The 16,561-nt window shown below is 41.3% G+C and overlaps 1 protein-coding gene across 2 annotated transcripts in view; it reads left to right on the forward strand.

Moving 5' to 3' along the window:
• Positions 1 to 16,561, forward strand: part of LOC129004731 (nuclear valosin-containing protein-like) — a 36,875-nt gene that overhangs the window by 14,055 nt on the left and 6,259 nt on the right. For both annotated transcript variants that reach the window (XM_054433318.1, XM_054433319.1), the window contains exons 12-17: positions 71 to 409; positions 1,143 to 1,294; positions 1,863 to 2,030; positions 2,735 to 2,957; positions 13,324 to 13,424; positions 14,871 to 15,101. In XM_054433318.1, the coding sequence (XP_054289293.1) occupies positions 71 to 409; positions 1,143 to 1,294; positions 1,863 to 2,030; positions 2,735 to 2,957; positions 13,324 to 13,424; positions 14,871 to 15,101 (1,214 nt within the window). The remainder of the gene's footprint in view (positions 1 to 70; positions 410 to 1,142; positions 1,295 to 1,862; positions 2,031 to 2,734; positions 2,958 to 13,323; positions 13,425 to 14,870; positions 15,102 to 16,561) is intronic.

Raw genomic sequence — 16,561 nt, forward strand, 5'->3', positions numbered from 1 at the left:
ACCATTACTTTACTGCTAATTTTTACACAATAGATTTTATTTCACTTGATCTGGTGTTGATATTTTTCAGCTTGTGAAAGTGAAAAGAAAGGCGAAGAATCGGTAATAGAAGTAGTAGAAATTGAAAATGACGTTGAAGTGGTGAAGGACCAGAGCGATATAGACGTTGTGAAGGACCAGAGCGATATAGACGTGGTGAAGGACCAGAGCGATATAGACGTGGTGAAGGACCAGAGCGATATAGACGTGGTAAAGGACCAGAGCGATATAGACGTGGTAAAGGTGGATAGTAAGGTGGAAGAGGATGGGGGAGAGAAAGAAAATGTCCACAGTCAGGAGCAAGAAACAGAGCCACTCTGTCCTCCATCTTTGCTTCACTCTGCACCTCTCAGTGTGGAACAGCTGCAAGGTAATGTAACTGTATGCCATCATAACTAGAATTGGCGTTCCAGTTTGTCCGGATTAGTATAAGTTTAGATCACTTTAAATAACCTACATAAAGGAATTACTATTTCAGGATGTTCAGGTATCTTTGAACTACTAAGCTTGAGGTCTTGATTTGTCAGTATTGATAGTTAGTGCGTACGTAGCGTTAGAGTAGCCTGATCAATGGCCGAGCTGTTATCCCAGACTTGATTGAAGGTTTGATTTTGTCTTGATCACATCTTATGTGTATCTCAAGAGAAGTTCTTGTGCCAGAGCTTGGTATAGGTAGATGGCTCAGATAGAAGTAAAGTTAGTGGATGGATCTTTATAAATTGTATCTAAAATCATAAATTTCACTTCTTTTTACCTATCCTCACTGTAAGTATTTTTATTGTTCATGGATTGGGGAGCGAGCTGGCGTAGTGGTTAGAGCGCGGGACTTCAGTCCCTGAGGTCCCGGGTTCGATCCCCGCCAAGTCACCAATGGATTTTATCTAAGTGATAATGCCCCAACCCCTTAGGTCTAGCCTGAAGTAATGTGAAAAACAATCCCAGGCTCGTGCCTAGCGTCCTTAGGACAAAAAAAAAATGGTTCATGGATTAACCAAATGAAGAAAAAATATAGTGAAATAAGCAAAAGGAAGCATAAAGAGTTAAAATTTTGATAGTTTTGTTACAATTTCACTAATAGGGTCATTTTTATTTTATTTAATCAGGTGTGAACATAACGATGGAAGACTTCAAAGCAGCGTTGAAGGCAGTTCAGCCATCAGCCAAGAGGGAAGGTTTTGCAACAGTTCCGGACGTTCGGTGGGAAGATATCGGCTCTCTGAAGGACATCAGACATGAACTCGAGATGGCTATTCTGGTTTGTAACTTTAAGTAATTCTATTAAATAAAATAAAATAAGTTATTTTTGTGATGCTAGATGTTTTACTACCTACTTTACCAATATATAGCTATCAACTTCCGAACTTCCTTTATCTTCATATTTTTTGCATTTAAACGTGTTTTTAGTGCTAAAGTAGAAATAGTTGTATATGTCAGATTTTATTTGCAACATTTACAGACTATTGTTAGGTTTAAAAAGAACTGATACTCTGACATATCTAAAAAACACAAATGTCTACCTCTCAGGCATTTAGATAATTGGTTTTTACTCAGCTATAAATTCATTTTTGTGGTTTGTATCATTTTTGTTTTATTTACTTGAAAAAAAAAACAATAATGGCTTTATTTGAGTTAGCCAACCCAACCCCCAACCCCATGCATCCTCTTTGTTCCAACACCGCACTTGTTCTTCTTTTCACACTACCAAAGACCGGTACAACCAAGGCAGGATATCAGGGGTCTTGATTTTTTAGTCCATTTCGGTCAACCACATTTTTGGTGGACAGTTTGTCAAAACGAGATTGATTTGATTGTGATGTTGACAGGCACCAGTTAAGTTCCCAGCAGAGTTTGCCAAGATGGGACTTGACACTCCAACTGGTGTGTTGCTGTGTGGACCTCCGGGCTGTGGCAAGACTCTACTGGCTAAGGCAGTCGCCAACGAGGCTGGCATCAACTTCATTTCTGTCAAGGGACCTGAACTACTCAATATGGTACGATTGACATTGGCATTGATCCTAAATAGAAACTTATGTTGGAGTAAAACCTAGTGGTCACAGAGTAGACGTAAAACAAAATGTTTTTTATAAAATCAAATAGTTTTGTGATAAATATCTCCCGGGTATGCAGAACTGAACATTCCCGTTCTCCTGAAATGTACTGATATTTTATATGTATTTTTATGTACTGTATTTGATCCTGGATATTCCTGAAAACTCATAGAGTTTTGTTATCTAAAGACCTACAAAATGTTTATAACTTGTTGTACATTTTTATTTTTTTTGCCAAGGAAATAGTGAGTAGTCTATTCTGAAATTTGAGATGTTTTCATGCTGATATGTTAAGAGAGTTTAAAAGTAAACATAAGCAAATTTGCCACTTTAATAAAGTATCCCCGAAAATTGCTTGGTTCCCTAAAATCCCCATATTCTTGAATGGCTATAGCAGGTGCTGTAGACACCATGCATGCCTTTAAGACAACTTTCCTCAAACAAATTTGTTATTCTTTATAAATACCAAAATATGATAGACGGTCTAAAGGAAGAGTCTTTATTCATTTGTTGCATGAGGTAGGACAAAAACTTGCCAACTTCTGGCTTGTAGTAGTGGTGTGGGGAAGTATCACGGAAATGTAATTGTGTTTTGTGTTTGAAATTTTACTATCCTACTGTCTAATGGTGTTCAATTCACTTCACAGTATGTAGGTGAGAGTGAGCGAGCAGTCAGACAATGTTTCCAGCGAGCTCGCAGCTCCCAGCCTTGTGTCATATTCTTTGATGAGATAGACGCATTGGCTCCCAAGAGAATGAACATGGAGAATGGAGCGAGTCGAGTGGTGAACCAGCTGCTCACAGAGATGGATGGTGTGGAGGCCAGAAATGGAGTGTTCCTCATGGCGGCCACCAACCGACCTGATATTGGTAATGGTTTTTAATTTCCATCTCGTTTATTAAATACAGAATGCATTAATTATTTTTCTTAACCTGTTGCTATTAACCAGTGCTTCGCAACAAGGCGAGGACACAGAAGAATGTTCTGTGAAAAACAGTCAAAACAAACCCATTAGATAGGGCTATAGGTGGAACATAAATGACAAAAAATAAGTAGTTGTGTGGTAGCCGTAACAGTGAAAGAATGAATTGTAGTGATAAACTATAAATGGTGACACATGGACATTAACCTGCTCGACGACATAGAGCAGGTTCATGCAGGTTCTTGCTGCAGCACAGTCAGTCACTTTACCTACTGAGCCATTGACAAACCAAAAAACACAACTTGAAAAAATTCAATGGTGCCATTTAGTCTTACAAAATCTCTCCTTGGTGAATTCAACCAGCTGTGTGGCAGAATTTAATAATCAACTTGTAGGCCTAATTGTGACGCAAGCGCCACAGCTTCATGGCGTAAGGCGCTAGCATGCCGTTCAACCGCTCTTTTCTTGGACCAATTTTTTCTAAGCTCAGCCGGCTCGTCTCTTCTCTCGCCCCTGTCTGCCCGCTGCCGTGATTTGACGAACTTCGAGTCTTCAAACTTCGTACAGAATGAACAATAATCAAGCTAAGTTAACTTATTAGTTTTAAGTAAAATATTAAAATATGTTAGGCTAGAAGTAAATCTCAGGGGGGGAAGCCACTGGCTTCGCAGGTACGCTGGAAAATGTAGTAAATAACTATCAAGTTTGATTCCGCCTAACGGAATCAAACAATCCTTTTCATGTTTCGAAGCCACATGTTCCAAGAGATTAAATTGCCGGTTAGAGGGGTTGCTTAGTTCATCTACCAGTTACAATTCAACCAATTCTTGCTTCAATCAGGTTTTTCTTATATATATTTATATATTAGTTTGGAAGGTGTCAACCAAAATTAGGGTATTTAAGTGTGTTAGTTAAATAAGTGTAATCAAAGCTGGCTTGGGCTGTCTTCCTGGTCTGGGTAAAAGGTCCAATTCTCTGGGCCCCCATCACACTTTTCCAGTAATCCAAGGTAATACTGACAACCAGAATAGTTTAAAACCATATCACAAGACTATCACCACCTCAAATGGTAGCAGAGCTTTAGGCCTGGACCAGTAAGTGGGCTTTTGCCGGCTTGGGTTACACATTTTGCTTAGGCCTAGTTTCAACACAGTTTTTCATTTGAGGTTAGTCCTAGCCTTTTGAAATATTTCAAGTTAGGCTAGTCAAAAATATTTTCTTACAGTTGAGTTGTTCCTTATTGCATTTTCTGGCCAGATTTTACTACCTTGGGTTATTTAGTTAGGCAGACAGGGCTGTAGGCCTAGAGCATGGTAAAGTCTGTGTTGCAAGGTTACCAAGTGTTAGGCCTGTAGGGGTGGCAGACCCAACTGTTTATTTGTAGGGCTATGCTGTTTGTTTAAAGTTGTTTCAGGCAAGTAGCAGTCAACCTCGACCGTCAGGGCAGTGTTTTAAGTGTTAGCCTGAGTTTAAGTGTTTGAATTACAGTAAGCCTATTCAAGAGGCATTTTTCTGGCATAAAATTACTCCTTGGGGCAGGTCATAAGGTAGGTAAATGGCCTTACCCCAAATATTTTGTTAACGTAAATCGGCATTTTGCTAAGCAGGGTGATTTTGTTTTGAAAATAAAAGCCAGTTTGTCTTGTAGAGTCACCACCTTGCAGTTTAATTCCAGTGACTTAAATTCAGTGTAAATTATAAAATTGTTTTATGTGTTTATGTAATTATCAAAATATAGTATATCATATCAAAGCATTTGTGAATATGTCCCTAGTGATGATTTATGTTCATGTGACTGAATTTATGTGTTTCTAAATTGTAATATATTTATTTATTTTCTGTGTTATATGTTTGTACTAAGTTGAGGGTTTGCCACCTACAATAAGGTTTCACACACCCCAAATTTAATTTTTTGAGTCTCAGATTTTAATCCTAGCTCTTTAAAGATTTCTTTAGCCTAACTTATTTCTGTAGTGGATAGTTTGGCTAGGTAGCCTAGTCGCTTACGGTTTACTGCAATCTTTACGGATTGCTGGTTTCTTTAGTAGTGGAAATTAAATAGTTAGGCTAGTTGAAACAAAATTTGGTTAGTTTGGGGAATTTATTGGTAGCTGATAAATTATTTTTAGTGAAAATTTAGACATTTTTAGAGTGTTTTTTATTTAGGCCTATCTTAAGTTTATCAATAACATGTACCGCGCAGCAAAGCCTACAACTCTACAAGTTTTAGGTGATTCATACGCAGTACGTTTTTGCAATTTTGCTAATTCCAACCCAGTTTTAACCGGCAAGTTACTACCAGTTTTGGTTAGGGGCATTTCAGGTGCAAAAGTTTCTGACCTCAAGTCTTACGTGAAGTTAAATAGATCAAGTTTACAGCAGGACTTACCCTTGCTGTTTTTCTTAGGTACCAACGATTTCTTAGCTAACTCCGACATTGGAAAATTCAAGAACACCTTTTTGTCCTTTCTACGAATGTTACGTCGAAATTATCCCCGGATGGTAATTGTCTTTGCGACTTTGCCATGTTATCCTAGGATAGTTAACTCCACTCCAGCAGTAACACGATTGCAACAAATAAATAAGTTTTTTCTAACACTGCGATCAGACTTCGTCAAGGTAATAGACCTCCCGCAGGAGCTCATCATTATTTTCATATTTATTATGGAAGTTCTAGGCGTCGCGACAAAATTCATTTCAATGGCGACGCTTTCAAGAAGTCAATTCCGTTAATAGAGAATTCTCTTTCACCCATGTCAGATTAGTTTATTTTTTCATTTTCTCTTGGAAAAAAAAAAAAAAAAAAAAAAAAAAATTTTAGGGATTTTTCCAGCGTTAGGTGGATGGCCTGGCTTTTCCCCCTTGTTAAAATTTTTTATACACAGGCTACAGGGTCTTGTGAGGATAAGCCTAGTGCGTAGGTTTCAAAAATTTCTTTTTGCTAAAGGCTAGTCTTTAGCAACCATCATGCCTTCTGCAGTGTACGCGCCCAGCGATATGCCGCCTGGCACTTCTTGGGTATATTCACTAAATGCGCAAGACGCGGTGAATCAATGTCACATACTAGGGATTACTCCGGCGTCGTCGTTGACCCAAAATAGAACTTTGCTATCCGATTTTTTGTGCAAGCTCCAATTGAATGGTGGGTCCGAGCCTATGCCCGACAACCTCCGACCGGACCTCACCAAGGTCCTCGAACCCTCTGGCACACACTAGGACCAGCCAGGATCTCATGGATGATACCGCCGAGCCCCTTGTCCCTGCACAAACCGCACAAGCCTCTTTAGACACAAATACCATCCACACTACGTCCCAGCAGCATCCGCATTTGCCATTCCTTCCAGGAGTCGCGCCCTTCAATAACACGAGCGCGAAGGAAGAACCCAACCAGGCACCTACAGATTGGACCCATTTGGTTCAAGCCACCGCCATGGCCGTGGGCCAGCAGATCGCGACCGCCATGTCTGGCACCCACTCCCCCCCCCAGGCAAGCAGAAATAGGTTGAAAGTTGTCGACGACCTCGTCAGAGATTTGCCAGTCGCCACCGGGGCGGAGCCAAGAAAGCTTGTAGAATTTCTTGTAGCGGCCATCAAAATAGACAAGCTAGGATTGTGCGCGGATGAGGATCTGTTGATGGCTATTCTCCCTCGCACGGCGGATCAAATGAGAGTATTTTGGTTGAAGGGCATTTCTGATCGCGCGAAGCTGGGACAGGTCATTGAAAATGTTAGAGATTTTTTTCTCCCGGGTCAGGTCAGGCACGCAATAATTTCTAGCATGGTTTACAGAATACAGAGGCCGTCTGAGTCCCTCCCAGAGTTCGTCGAGAGTATTTCTGGGACGTCAGCATTTTTGATTCCCCATTTTTCCCAGCAGGACGTCCTGGACACAGTTTTAAATGGTCTAAATGGACCAACGCGAGCAGCTTTGGCAGCTTTCCCCGCGGCACGCTCCTTGGCAGATCTTCTTGCTCTGGCCCCTAGGGTTCAAATGGTGCGCGCGCTGGAGGGTGAACGCACCGTGTCGCGGCCAGACAGTCAGCGCAGCACGGAAAATTACCGACCGCAGTCACACCATCAAACATTTTCTTCGTCACGTAGCCCCGGCTACCGACAAGGCGCTCCAAGCCATCGTCAAAATTTCGCGGGACCGACGAACAGACCATACATTCCTAGGTATCCGTTCAACGATTTCCGAGCACAACCGCCCGGAAACAATCAATCGCCGCCATCTCACAACACCAATCCAAATCGACAATTCAATTCTTCCATGATAGGGCAGGGAAACGACAAAGGGGGGCACCGTTAGGCGTCTCAGCGCTCCCCGTTGTTCAAACCGTAACACCGACGCCAACCAGTCAAACCTTAAGAAACAAGCCAAAGGGTTCACCAACCGTACCTAAAACCGAATTATGCCATGTGACCTTGAATTTTAAGGGCATATTTAAGGACGCACTAATCGACACAGGATCATCTTTCAGTTTGCTATCATTTGATTTTTACAAGCTTTTAAAGCGACACACAAGGGCCGTGGTCAAAAAAGAACCAACAAACTACACTGCGCTTTCAGCCACCGGCGAACCCATGGATTTCCAATTTCTAGTCAAATTGCATTTCAAAATCCAGCAGCTTTCCTGGAATTTCCCATTTTTAGTCACCCGCAAATTGCCTGTTCCCCTTTTGCTAGGATCGGATTTTTTGACCAAAACCAGAGCAGTCATAAACATGTCCAACCACACAGTTACCTTTCCTTACGGTTCGCCGAAAGCACTCCCACTCATTTTTACATCCATTTCCGAAGAGCAGAACAACCCGGTTGCCATGGGGGAGAACTTGACTCAAGCACAGAGGCAATCAGTTACCAAATTACTTTCACAGTTCCCCGAAACAATCACCACCAGTTTAGGGCGCACAAATCTGTTGAAGTACCACATTAGGGTAAAAGAGAATAAGATAGTACGCAACAAGCCTTACCAGTACGCCCCTCCCAAACTTCTTTTGATGAGGCAGCATATCGACGAATTGTTACAGAAGGGGGTAATCAGACCGTCAACATCCCCATACGCCTCGGCGGCGTTTTTGGTACCCAAGAAGGGGGGCAAAACCCGCATGGTCGTTGACTATAGGAATCTTAATGCTATTTTAGAATTGGATGCAACACCCATGCCGACGATCGAAAGTGCTTTCCAGCACCTAGGGCAAGCGCGCTGGTTTACTCTCCTCGATTTGAACTCGGCTTACAATCAGATACCCCTGGCCGAGGAGTCTAAGCCCTACACGTCCTTTGTTGTACCTTGGGCACAGTATGAGTTCAACTATCTACCTTTTAGACTCGCTTCGGGAAGCATGGTGCTCACCTCATTAATTGACAGAATTTTTGGAGACATCAAATTTAATTACATATATAATTTTTTCGATGATCTATGTGTGTACAGTGACTCTACCTTTGAGGATCACCTGCAAAAGGTTGGGTTAGTTATTCAAAGACTTTGTGACGCCGGACTCACTGTCAATCCCCAAAAAATTACAGTTGCAGCCAATAAAATTCAGTTTCTCGGACACGTATTCAGTAACCACACCATTTCCATACACCCTGATAGAACAAAGCCAATTGACGAGTACCCCACCCCCAAAAATGTCAAGCAATTATCCCGTTTTTTGGGCATGACGGCGTTCTACGCACGTTTCATTAAAAATTACGCGACCATCACCATTCCTCTAAATCATTTGAAGAAGAAGGGAGTTCCCTTTGTTTTCGGCCCCGATCAGGTTCAAGCTTTCGAGACCCTCAAGAGAGCTTTAGTCTCTTCATCGATACTGCGTATGCCAGATTTCACAAGGGATTTTGTTGTTCACACCGACGCTAGCGGCTCAGCCATTGGGGCCGTACTGATGCAAACCCACGGAGACCAGTTGTTTCCAGTCTCGTACGCATCTAGGGCTTTAAACAAGCATGAATTAAATTATTCCACCTTGCAACTCGAATGCCTTGCAATAGTTTTTGCATTGCAAAAATATCAACAGTACCTGGAACACAGAGAGTTTGAGCTTCACTCAGACTGCTCAGCCCTCACCTGGCTTCTCAACCACCCGCGACAGATGGGTAAGATTGCCCGTTGGGTCTCTTTCATAAATTCATTCAAGTTCAAGATCTACCATATCCGCGGAAGGGACAATGTCATCGCCGATGCCCTTTCTCGCCTATATGAAAACTCCGAACCAACTGAAATTTCACCCCCCACTCCTCAACCATCCACATTATCCCTTTTCGCTCTCCCCGAGGTTTTCAAAGACATAGCCGACCATCAACTCGATGATCCTGACCTCAGGAAGATCATCAGGTCCACCAACAAACCCCAAAATTATTCAGTCGAGAACAATATCCTTCTTCACCGTCAACCAAATCAAACCAAACCAAGGGTAGTGGTTCCATCCAAGCTTCTTGACCTCATTTTCAAATACTACCATGAATCTCCCACATCAGCTCATTTGGGCATAAACAAAACCTTGTCTCGCATCGAGCCCTTTTTCTGGTCTCCTGACCTCAAGGCTTACGTCACTAACAGGGTAAGAGCTTGCGTTAGCTGTCAGAGGTGCAAACAAGCCCCCAACACCAAGGTCGGAAGACTCGCTTCTGAAATCGTTACCAAACCTTGGGAAAAAATTTTCATTGACCACATTGGACCCCTTCCATTGTCCGCCAACCGCAATAGATACATTCTCACCATTGTAGACTCTTTTTCAAAATTTTGCTTCATGATCCCAGTTAGGAACACCAGGGCGGAAACAACTGTCACGGTGCTCAACAGACAAGTTTTTGCAATATTTGGCCCACCCAAATTTTTGGTTTCTGATAATGTTTCACATTTCAAGTCTGTTACCGTCAAGAACCTCTGTATGGGTCTGGGAATCCAACACATATACACCAGCCCATACTATCCCAACCCCTCGCACGCCGAGAGGGTAAACAAACAGATCAAAATTGCCATCCGAATCTTCCACCATCAACATCAAAGGCTATGGGACCAGGAACTCCACTGGTTCCAAATAGCTTTCAATTCAGCCATTCATGAATCCACCAAGACTTCCCCTGCCCGTTTATTCCTAGGTAGACACCTACATCATCCCTTAGAACTTCATTGGAACCTAGACAAATTAGTCGACGAGCAATGCACCCCACAATCCTCCCACGACGAGTGGAGTAGGGCCGTCGAAAACCTATCAAAAGCTAGACAGCAGAGACAACAGAAATACGACTTAAACAGACTGCCCAACCCTTATAAATCTGGGGATTGGGTAATGTTTAAGGAACACCACATCAGTAGGGCCGCCAATGCAATCAATAGTAAGCTTTTACCAGTCTGGTCCAAACCTTGTGTAATAGAGTCCTTTTCATCACCAGTGACAGCACGATTACTAAATCCCACAACAGGTAAATTTATCAGAAACGCACATGTCTCACAACTAAAAAGGTTTTTCCAGCCAAGTTTTTAGAAGTTTTCCAATTACCCAGACCAGGAATGCAGCACCATTGTGATATTAGGCTAAGTCTTCTACCCTCTGTCTCTTAAACCGCCAGCGCATGGGGGACTAGTGAGTCTCAGGGTATCCTTCCCTCGGATGGGCTGCCCTACACGTCCCTTCCCCGGGCGTTGTCGGCCAATTCCCCCCTCCCCTTTTTCGTCTCCTTCACCCCTGCTGAGTTGTTTTAACCTTTTTTTATGTAAGAATCACTTCCCTGCGGGTGTGTACATTTTATGTTTTGTTTTTTTATTTTTACCCCGCATGAAAGGGCTCAGTAGTGGCACCTTCTGTGGCGACCTTGATATCAGTCGAGTGAAGGAAGACAATCTCTTGCTCTTTTTATTTCATACCCTCCTCCACCTTTTCTTTTCCCTTTAGCTTAATTAGTCACTAGTGGTAGCAGTAGTTAGGTCTTAGGGAAACTAGTATAGTTAAGCAGCAAAAGAAATTAAATTTGGTTTTCTTCAATACAAAAATCAAGAAATCGTTATCTACCAAACGGAAGTCGCAGCACGGTTCTCAATAGATTCCGCGGTTTTCCATCGTGGCAAGCGACGGCAATCTTTTTTTCTCGTTCTAAAATTGCATGCGTTGATAAGAAGAAAAAAAAAAAAAAAAAAAAAAAATGTTTTGTATCCTTCTCACCTTCCAAACCTAAACACACTTACAAAACCACAAAAGCTCTCGCGACCCTCACCAGTCTGACCTTGGTTCACCACGCCACTGTGAGTCTTAAACTCTCGGTTTCCCAAACAGATTCAGACCAACCCTGTCAGTGATCGGACCACCGCCTTGCCCACTGACCCTTCACACCTTCACTTGAACGACAGTCTCCCTTTCAACCTTTTCTCTTTACACCAATCAAAGCACAATACTACGGTAATATGCCCCAATTCAGTAAAAGCTGAGTCTTAACATCTGCACAATCAAAGAAAAAAAAAAAAAGAAAAAAAAAAAGAAAAAAAACATAAGAATAAGACAACAAATAATAAGAAGAAAGCTTATAATGAAAATAAAAACTTATATGCATCATCAAAGCACTTCAGCACGAACTTCATCATCATGATAGTGGGCTACAACACTACCCAAGAAACAAACGAGTCGTCTGTGGCTACTCAACTCCCTAGCGGTCGGAACCTGAATTAACACCATGGTCTACAATTGGTCTCTGACAGCACAACTCACTATTGGTCAACTCCTGTGCGGACCCCTGAGATCAGCGAGTTGGAAAAACGTCTTGGTCTCTGCAACTGTGGCTCTGCCAAATCTCAACACACTTCATCAGTACCTAAGCCAAGTGTCATCTCTCCATACTTCATCAGACAATCTGCACATCATCCTCGGCTCATCGCCAAGACTGCTAGGGCCACTTCTCACTCTTCCCGCCAGACACACCGAACTCGCCCGTGTTGCTCCACTAACCTTGATCCACAAAGCATTATAAAAAAAAAATAATAAAAAAAAAAAAAAAAAAAAAAAAAAAACTCTTTGTGCGTGCAGATGTCCCCTTTTTTTCCAACAAAAGAAGAAACCGTCAAGTTTACAGGATAGTATGACTGTCTTTCACCCAATGCCTACCTTTTTCGCAGGGGGGGTGGACTCCCATCCCTGTCGGGTTGGTCAACCAAAATTAGCTTCACACCCCAATGTTTTGCGATGGATGAACCAAGCCGAGCCAGTCTGGTTGGGCGGTTTTAAGCTTCCCTCATTGTTTCTCGGCTTCCTTGGAATCCAAACCGTGTCAAGATATCTAAGGACCCAGAAACGAAGATGAAGGGAGGCGTTTCGACCAAAAAACTCACCTTTCACACAACTTGTCACACCTCCCACTCCATTCACCTACCTCAAAAAAAAAAAAAAAAAATCTTTTGCGCGAGGGGGGGTGGTTGTGACGCAAGCGCCACAGCTTCATGGCGTAAGGCGCTAGCATGCCGTTCAACCGCTCTTTTCTTGGACCAATTTTTTCTAAGCTCAGCCGGCTCGTCTCTTCTCTCGCCCCTGTCTGCCCGCTGCCGTGATTTGACGAACTTCGAGTCTTCAAACTTCGTACAGAATGAACAATAATCAAGCTAAGTTAACTTATTAGTTTTAAGTAAAATATTAAAATATGTTAGGCTAGAAGTAAATCTCAGGGGGGGAAGCCACTGGCTTCGCAGGTACGCTGGAAAATGTAGTAAATAACTATCAAGTTTGATTCCGCCTAACGGAATCAAACAATCCTTTTCATGTTTCGAAGCCACATGTTCCAAGAGATTAAATTGCCGGTTAGAGGGGTTGCTTAGTTCATCTACCAGTTACAATTCAACCAATTCTTGCTTCAATCAGGTTTTTCTTATATATATTTATATATTAGTTTGGAAGGTGTCAACCAAAATTAGGGTATTTAAGTGTGTTAGTTAAATAAGTGTAATCAAAGCTGGCTTGGGCTGTCTTCCTGGTCTGGGTAAAAGGTCCAATTCTCTGGGCCCCCATCACACTTTTCCAGTAATCCAAGGTAATACTGACAACCAGAATAGTTTAAAACCATATCACAAGACTATCACCACCTCATAATGTAAAACAAAGGAAAAAGGTGCAGAGGAAATGTAAACATTGTGGATTTAATTTTTGCTTCCAAGAAAATAAATTAATATTAATTATTTTCCCGAAGCCCAACCTCAGAACTTAGCACGAGGGGCTTCGATTTTGAAAAAAAAGACAGTAAGATAAAGATCTAGTGAGACATTATTGCTGTAGAATTAATCTCTTGTATGCATGTACAGTTTGTTCAAAGATGTGTGTGATTGCAGTGGACCCAGCTGTGATGAGGCCTGGTAGACTGGACAAAGTGTTGTATGTTGGACTACCAGGTGCTGAGGACAGAGTTGACATTCTGAGAGCTCTAACCAAGGTTTGTGATGTGTCTTTGTACTGTTTTCATTGTTTTTTCAACAATTTCTTAAAATTATATTTATAATCCTACTCATGGGTAAGGTTCATATTTGTATGCTGCTTGCTAGTTTTCACATTTTTTAAGACACCGTTCAAGGACTACCTTTGTGCAAATGGTGGGTTAACCATACTTTGCTTCGTAAATAAGTCCTAGACCAGTGTTATGTCCAACAAAAATCTATTTTTTCAATCCCATATAAACTACCTGGACAGACCTCGTCAAATACATCATACTCCTCATTCCCTCACTAATGCGGCTAGCAAAGACAATGTGTTATAAGTAGGGATGGATAAGATTGTATTTTTAGTTCAAGGCGGTATTTTTATTTCCTTTTCAATTTTGGTACAGGACGGGAGTGAAAAGGTTTTTTTTTTTAATTTTGAGTTATATTCTTGCAATAATGATAAACAAAATCTTTTGTCCACATGTCCCACATTCGTGGCCATCTTCGATGTGTCTCCCGATTATGGAGCCATTGTGAACAACTCCTGTGATTGCAGTGCAATTTTAAACATTTCTCGCTATCATGGAGATATCATTATCGTCACCTGGGCTCGCGGAACATCATGAAAACCCAAAGAGTCATAATAATTTTCACCTGCTATACCGGCAACGCCTCCCGCGATCAACGATACGTCATTATCGTCTCTGGGGATATGGAAAAACACTTGGACAACGATTGGAACAAATCTTGTCCTAAGAAAATCCCAAATCAAATGTAATCCCATCCTGATGATTGAAGCCAGTTGGTCAGTCTCTCTTTCAGCTGGTTTGATGGCAAATTCAAACTGATACTTAAACCAGGAGTCCATTAAACATTTTATATGCTAACACCGGATAACTAACATTTCTTAAGCGACGCCGGTTTAGGTTTTTATGGTTTCTTGTATTGTGATGGTACAATTTATTCATTGTATCAGAAGCAACAATAATTGTTATCATTATCATTAGATAAAGATAATAAAAACTAGCACATAAAAAATGAGGTACCTACAAAAGAAAAGACTAACATTTTGGAAAGTAGGGTCAACCAGCTAAACTGTCTAATTAATTTTTATCTACAGCTTTTATTTGTGTATTTGAGACATATAGTTTATAAAATGTTAGGCCTACTAAACAATAAGTTGAAACCATAAAACAAAATAAGCCTACTAGGTTGAGTATATATTTGATTATATACTATGTCTAGTAGGCTTACTTATTTTGTTTTTAATAGTACTACAGATGGATAACAAGTTTTGGTCACTATGTCAATATTATGCTTTATTACTGCTTAAGACAAATTATTGTTTCTTCAATCAGAACAGAACCATCATTGAAGAAGTGCTCTTCTTGGAGCATGCCAATGATTTTTCTCAAGCAAAGTGCAGCCCCCACTTAAGTTGTTTGCCTGTCAATGTGCAGGGAGGTAAGCAGCCAGTGTTAGCGGAGGACGTGAGCCTAGCAGACGTAGCGAGGGACTGCCAATGTGAGGGCTACACAGGAGCGGACCTGGCGGCGCTGGTCAGAGAGGCTAGTCTACAGGCACTCAAGGAGTACATGGCCTCCACTGAGCCTAGCAAGAACGACCTGCGGGTGTGTAAGCGACACTTCACCACCGCACTCAGTAAGATACGCCCCTCTGTGTCTGAGAAAGTAAGTAACGATAACATTTTATTTAGGTAAAGTAAGTAACAGAAGTTTAATCAACTGATTATGCATGTCAAACAGTCATATTATAGGCTCAGTAACTTGGCTCTGTAAGGCTTTCCAGATTAATTAGGGTAGCCTACTCTATGGAATTTGAAATAATATTTTATATTCTAGCAAAAATATTTATTAACATTTTCTATTTAACTAAAATCTGTTCATGTCATTCAATGCAGCAGAAATTTATCTAAACTGTAATGCTAGAGTTTGCAGACGATGTGTGCTTGATATCCGCAACGAGACAGCAGCTGCAGCAAAAGACAGAAAAACTAAATGAAGAGGCGTCAAAAATTGGTCTAAAGATTAACAAAAGGAAGACCAAGTACATGAGGGTCAATGACGAGACTCAAGGGGTAATTAGACTTGAAAATGAAGAAGTAGAGGAAGTTGAAGATTTTCTGTATTTAGGTTCAGTTGTAGATAGAAATGGGGGAACTGAAACCGATGTAGGCAGGAGAATAAATAGAGCCCTTGGAGCTTTCAGCATCCTCAATAAGATCTGGAGGTCAAACAGTTTTTCAATAAAGAGCAAGTTAAGGATCTTCAACTCAAATGTGAAGAGTGTGTTGCTGTATGGCTGCGAAACCTGGAAACTGAGTAAGGGGATAGTAAGCAAGCTGCAAACCTGTATAAACAAGTGCCTGAGAAGAATATTGAAGATAAGGTGGCCCGAAACCATAACAAACGAAGAACTATGGCGACGAACAAACCAAGAGCCAATCGATGTAGAAATAAGGAGAAGAAGATGGAGATGGGTAGGGCACACACTACGGAAAGGACATGATGATGTGGCGAAAGAGGCACTAGAATGGAACCCCGCCGGGAGCAGGAGAGTGGGTAGACCAAGGAAAACATGGAAAAGGACGTTGTTGGAAGAATTGAAGGAGAGAGGAAAGACCTGGGAGGGGATTAAGAGAGAAGCAGCCAACAGAGTGAGGTGGAGGGGAACAGTTGAGGCCCTATGCTCCAGGAGGAGTCAACGGGATTAAGTAAGTAAGTAAGTAAGTAATGCTAGTGATGGTCTGAACACCAGAAATGACCAGACTCAAGGCCAAATAAAAAAAGTCTTAACAATGATTTTTACTCACTTAGCTACGGTTATGAAAAATTACATAGTCCCCCGTTGCAAAATTACTCACACAATTTCTTTTGGAATGGGATTTCTTAAAATAGTTTTTTTTTTCTGAAATGTTTTTCTTTTTGCAAAACATTTCAATGTTTTTTTAAATTCAGCTCACGATCCAAGAATGAAAATGGTGGTTTATCTGTAGAATTCTTGATTCATACAACAATTAACAAAATTATCTATACCATTACGCTTTTAAAAACAAACAATTTTGTTTTTAAAGTAAGTCAATAACGTTTACAAACATATTGTTATTGTTGGATATCAGGGAAGTTTAGGA

The sequence above is a fragment of the Macrosteles quadrilineatus genome, unplaced genomic scaffold, assembly GCF_028750875.1.
Source record: "Macrosteles quadrilineatus isolate MER2022 unplaced genomic scaffold, UCM_ALF_1.0 Scaffold_11__1_contigs__length_5352618, whole genome shotgun sequence".
NCBI classification, from domain to species: Eukaryota; Metazoa; Arthropoda; class Insecta; order Hemiptera; family Cicadellidae; genus Macrosteles; species Macrosteles quadrilineatus.